The following is a 2,954-nucleotide window of genomic DNA, read 5'->3' on the forward strand; positions in this document are numbered from 1 at the left end:
TTAACACCCCACGTTACTTGAGCTCTGCCCAAACATGGTGACCTGATTGGGGTCTCCTCCGAACACATGGATGTTCCTCTGGACCCACTTCAGCGCTGCTATCTGGTCCATGAAGCCGTAGTTTCCTGGGGGACACAAAAAGGCGGGACACCAATTAGAGATGAGAGAAGCCTGGCTCAATCCCATTCTGACATGGCCTCGTTTTCTATGTTCCATATCCTTGTTCCTATTTCAGAATCTCCATCTAACCTAGGGTACCTGAAAGCTTGTGCCAATACCCAACACTTTCAGATCAGGATACAGATATAGGACATGGGACAGGGGATTTAGATCACCTCTTTTGTGTGTGTACGTGTGCTTGCGTGCATGAATGGCTTCCTCAAAAGTTAAAACTGTTGCACCATGAAAAAGCTTAATTTGATTTAACGGGTCATATCATATTGGGGCTGAGGTGAGTCTTATAAGAATTTAGGCTCTACATGCGCCCTACACACATAGATGTGTATGTGTGTGTGTGTGTGTGTGTGTGTTGTGTGTACAGTATGTGTGTTAGCGTGCAAGAAAGAAAACCTTTTCTCTCAGCATCGGTAGCAAGACAAGACAAAGAACATTAAATATTCACATCTTAATGGATAGGTATACACACTTTAAAATATTCAATGTGACGGAAGTACAAATATAAATACCATGAATATTTTAAAGCTCTGTTAAGTGTGGTAAATAGTTTGTAAAATGGCTACATCGCCTCCACTATCATACTTGAACACACCATGAGCTATCTGGTAGAAAACTGCTGTAGACATTGAGAGCTTGCAATGCTAAGTTGGTGCTAAATTATTTGGGCCAGGAGTTTGCAGTTATGCATGCTCATAACCTTAAACTGTGGCGAGGGCAGGAATGAGGGAATTTTATGAGGAATACAAAATGTATCATCTTTGTTAATGTCCGAATGTCAATGGTTATTTGCACATTACTTGCCAGCAAAATGCCAAGAAGAAGAGCATCTATTTTCCTTCATGCTGATGACGTTTGCAGTTTGGCACGTTGGCACGTGCGACTACAAATTTATGGATTGGCATCTTCTGCTATACTGTTGTAGGTTATTATACATTTGATTTCTTCACCAGAGTTCATCAAATAGAAGCAAAAGGTCCAAAACGGGAACTACCTGAATTTATACGTGTTAGTGGGTGAGCACTCTCCCAGCAGCTTCAGAGTCAGGAAGCCCAGGGAGTTGAGCCTGTAGTTGAAGCTGATGTACACCACCTCAGTCATGGCTGCCAGCTCCTCTCTCAGGGAGTACCCCTCCTCTTCCCTACTTAGCATGTGGACGTAGCCACAATGGATCCACACCATCACAGGTGGCCCAGCCTCAGGCTTAAGGGTGGGGGTCCACACATAGAGGAACAGGCAGTTCTCCTGGCCTATGACAAAGCCCATGTCGGAGAGTAGGTCTTTGACCGAAACACTGTCATTTTGGACAATACAAGTGTGTTTTTCAACAATGTTATATTACAGACAACATTATGATTGTGACAGAGGGTACAAATATAATATATTCCATTTAGCAGACACTTTTATCCTATAGGTGGCCCCGGGAATCAAACCCACAACCCAGGCATTGCTAAGACCATGCTGAACAAACTGAGCCATACAGTAATACCAAAAGAAGTGTTGCTCCCCGGATGTCAACGGGTGGGTGTAGCTGGTGCATGGAAGTCAGCCGCAGGAGAGCAGAGATGAGTGGACAAAGCACCTTTCTCAGGCAAAACAGGACGCAACCGCGTCACAAAAACAAATGCCCAAAACAAGTGAGGCAGCACAAAGTACACACAACCAAGTACAAAGTACCGGCTGCCATAAAGCACGGGTACAAAACAAAACCCGGCGTACACCAGCCGGAAGCGTACCAACCTGACAATAAACAATTTCACACACAGACATGGGGGGAACAGAGGGTTATATACACGACAAGTAACGAGGTAATGTAAAGCAAGTGTGTGGGAAAACAAGACCAAACAATTGGAAAATGAAAGGTGGATCGACGATGGCTAGAAGACCGGTGACGTCGACCGCCGAACGCCGCCAGAACAAGGAGAGGAACCGACTTCGGCGGAAGTCATGACACCGGAGCTCACCACAATTAGTAATAACCTCCGCTACACAAGGGGGCAGTGACTGGGCCAAGTTTTTAATGGTCCAATGGCTCCCAGAGGCAAGATTCTTATTGGCTTTTTTTACATTTCAAGAACCCTCTCCCTCACACCCGTAGAAGGGGAGCTGTGTGTTATGTGCATCACGGTTTTCCATCTGGGTAGTTGTTACCTATACTAGTTTCAAGTGCTAGATTTCAAGTTATCAAGTGTAGCCGACAGTTTGCGATTTATTGAAATTGAAAATGGATTATGCTGATGAAGTCAAATGTTACAACACGTTCTAACAGCTCTGGTGACAAACTTTTTTCCTTGTCTCCATTCATCCACATGGCTGCTGGCTGCGCATTTCTACCACCAAATATATTGTGAGGATTGCCCATTATTTTGTTTTTGTAAGGACATTTCACAATCCTGCAATAAAGAGGGGAAGGGGTTCTGTCTGTAATGTGTCTGTGTTTCTCTGTTGTATTTTCAAATGTACATTTCCTTTTTGTCTAGTTGTAAGATCTCCAATCTGTTTTGTTTGGTTGTCACTGTCTCAGTATATCAGCTATCTGAATCCATTTAGCAGCTTATCATATGACATGCATCACCAATGCAACCATAGGCCTACATTATTGGCCGTATGGGCATCTTTCATCTGAAGCTTGGAATAACTAAACTCATACATTGTTTACATGTTGAGCTATACACTGAGTGTACAAAACATTAAGGATACCTTCATACTATTGAGTTGCACCCCCCTCCCCCTATTTCCCTCAAACCAGCCTTGATTCGTTGGGGCACAGACTCTACAAG

General features: G+C 43.8%; 1 protein-coding gene across 1 annotated transcript; it reads right to left on the bottom strand.

Annotated features, from left to right (window-relative positions):
• On the bottom strand, positions 1–1,440 carry LOC145858958 (cholinesterase-like). Its single transcript, XM_082957619.1, has 3 exons — positions 1,169–1,440; positions 259–284; positions 1–125 (listed from the first exon to the last, which is right to left on the bottom strand). The coding sequence occupies exons 1-3, from the start codon at positions 1,438–1,440 to the stop codon at positions 1–3; spliced, it is 423 nt and encodes a 140-aa protein (XP_082813745.1).
• Positions 1,441–2,954: the final 1,514 nt, after the last annotated feature.

This window comes from Salmo salar, chromosome 11, assembly GCF_965601325.2.
Source record: "Salmo salar chromosome 11, fSalSal1, whole genome shotgun sequence".
Lineage (NCBI taxonomy): Eukaryota > Metazoa > Chordata > Actinopteri > Salmoniformes > Salmonidae > Salmo > Salmo salar.